At 45.6% G+C, this 2028-nt stretch overlaps 1 protein-coding gene across 1 annotated transcript in view; it reads left to right on the top strand.

Annotated features, from left to right (window-relative positions):
* Pmar_PMAR024736 (white protein, putative) overlaps positions 1-2028 on the top strand; it is a gene marked incomplete at both ends in the record, with an annotated part of 3852 nt that overhangs the window by 717 nt on the left and 1107 nt on the right. Inside the window, one exon of the mRNA XM_002764530.1 lies at positions 127-194. Within this exon, the coding sequence (XP_002764576.1) occupies positions 127-194 (68 nt within the window). The remainder of the gene's footprint in view (positions 1-126; positions 195-2028) is intronic.

The following is a 2028-nucleotide window of genomic DNA, read 5'->3' as shown; positions in this document are numbered from 1 at the left end:
TCACAAAAACCTACATCATTCTCTCTCCGTTCATCCATCCCTTCTTTATCGCTCTCGGTAGTAGCAATAGGTTACATAGGAAACCCAAGATGCCCGATATAAACATCGTTAATGATATGTCCTCAGGGGCGAAATCGACAACTTGTTGTAAATACAACAATTCTATACCGGCCGAGCCGTCCCTCTGGATATCGGTGAGGCATACCACCACACACGCTGTGATCAACGCCAGGGTTCGCGCAGGGAACACCTTCCCAAACAGACGGACGTACGCTTGCTTGTTATCATCGATCCCCTCTGGGGAATTTCGTTGCGCGTGACGATTGTCCAGCACTTGTACATTTCGTAGCAGTGGATTGGTCTCGGGTATAACGAGTAGTATATAGAGGATTCCTATCAGCCCGATAGATGCACACAGGAAGGCAAAACCGGCCCGGCCTAAAACGTAGTTGGAAAAACGACCAATCATTGGCCACAGAGCGATGCCTAGCATAACGAGGCCGCCCACCATAGAGTACCTGAGGGAGAAGGACGGACTACAATCGGACATACTTTGAATCTTATGATGGAGTTTCACCGTTTTACGCGAAGTGGCGTAAAACTCGATATTCGTAGTATGCTGTGGTCGTGAAATATGTTTTTCACCAGTGTGGTCGTAAAACTCCTATAATAAGATACCACACCCTCGGTACATCCACAAACGAAAGCGATGATCATCTGCTGCTGCATCTGCTAGGCATGCTGTTGATATCACAAGGGGGCCCATCGTAGAGCAACCTGAGGGAGGCACACTACTAACTCGGTAAACGGCCCAAGTTAATTGAAAAATCATCATATCGCCTCGCGTAGCCGATTGTGAGGCGATTGGTTACTGCAAAGTGGGTCGGTAACGCATAGTAATACATTGGAGCAGTGCTGCAAAAAAATGTTTGCTCTCCTCAGCTGAGCTCGAAATTCTCCTCACTAATCATAGGATTTTACATACAAATTGGGAGAATATATACGATGAGTGTACACTGTACAGAAAGTAACAAGGATATTTCATTTTTTGTCAGAGTTTTGAAAGCTCAGTTTTCATATTGTCACCAACACATGTGGTTGACCATGCGCAAATTTTACCACACTGCATTGGAGTTTCACCCGTGATATGAAAAACAAGTTTCATATTCCACATCGCGATTTTCACTTGGCGTAAAACATTAGTTCGCGTTTCACGGGTGAAACTCCATTGTTGTGTAATCGTGACCACCAGGTTATGGAATTGTTGTTTAATCGTAAATAACGCGAATTCGGAATTAATTACCCCGACGGTTTATAGTAAACCACCCAACGCACACGGTATTGAGGCGATCGATTACCTCAAAAATCACTTCAGATCGAGTGAGCAACTAAACGGAATCACTAACGATTGGATAACCGCGTCGACTTAGGCTATATCACGATAAATCAGTGCAGCCGTGAAAGCTACTAGCAGTTCTATACCAAATTCTCACCTGCCAAAGCGCCTATGAACATTCCCACATAATACAGCGTCAACGAGCTCCTGGTGAGTCCAATTAATAGGCCGACCACAGGGAGGGTCTGAGAAACGTGAGGTCACCTTCGGGGGGGGGGGGGGGCGGGGGACGTACCAGAGCAGCATAGGAAAGCAACAGAAACGGTTTACGACCGTGGCGATCTGAGGCTTTTCCGATTACTATTACTCCCACCATAGTAGTGGCTGATATAACAGCATTCAAAATGGATCCATCTGAGGAACATATCTTGAGGTTGAGCGCGTAAGATACGGATTAGGTCCGAATGTGGACTCACAGAAGGAAGCCGCTGCGGTTGCACATGACAAATCATCATGTTTGCAGAATAGAGCACCGAAGTAAGCCACTTTCAGACGAACCTGCCGTAGACCAAAACGATAATTTCCCCCCTAAAAATTTATTGGAATTTCACCCGTTATATAAGAACTCTCGGTGGGGTTTGGTTGTTCTACTGCTCGTTGAGGCTGATGTTGATAATAAAAATTCAACACAT

Source organism: Perkinsus marinus (assembly GCF_000006405.1).
Source record: "Perkinsus marinus ATCC 50983 genomic scaffold scf_1104296977064, whole genome shotgun sequence".
In the NCBI taxonomy this organism is placed as follows: domain Eukaryota; phylum Perkinsozoa; order Perkinsida; family Perkinsidae; genus Perkinsus; species Perkinsus marinus.
The sequence above is the reverse complement of the archived record's forward strand: the minus strand, read 5'-3'. Positions and strand labels throughout refer to the sequence as shown.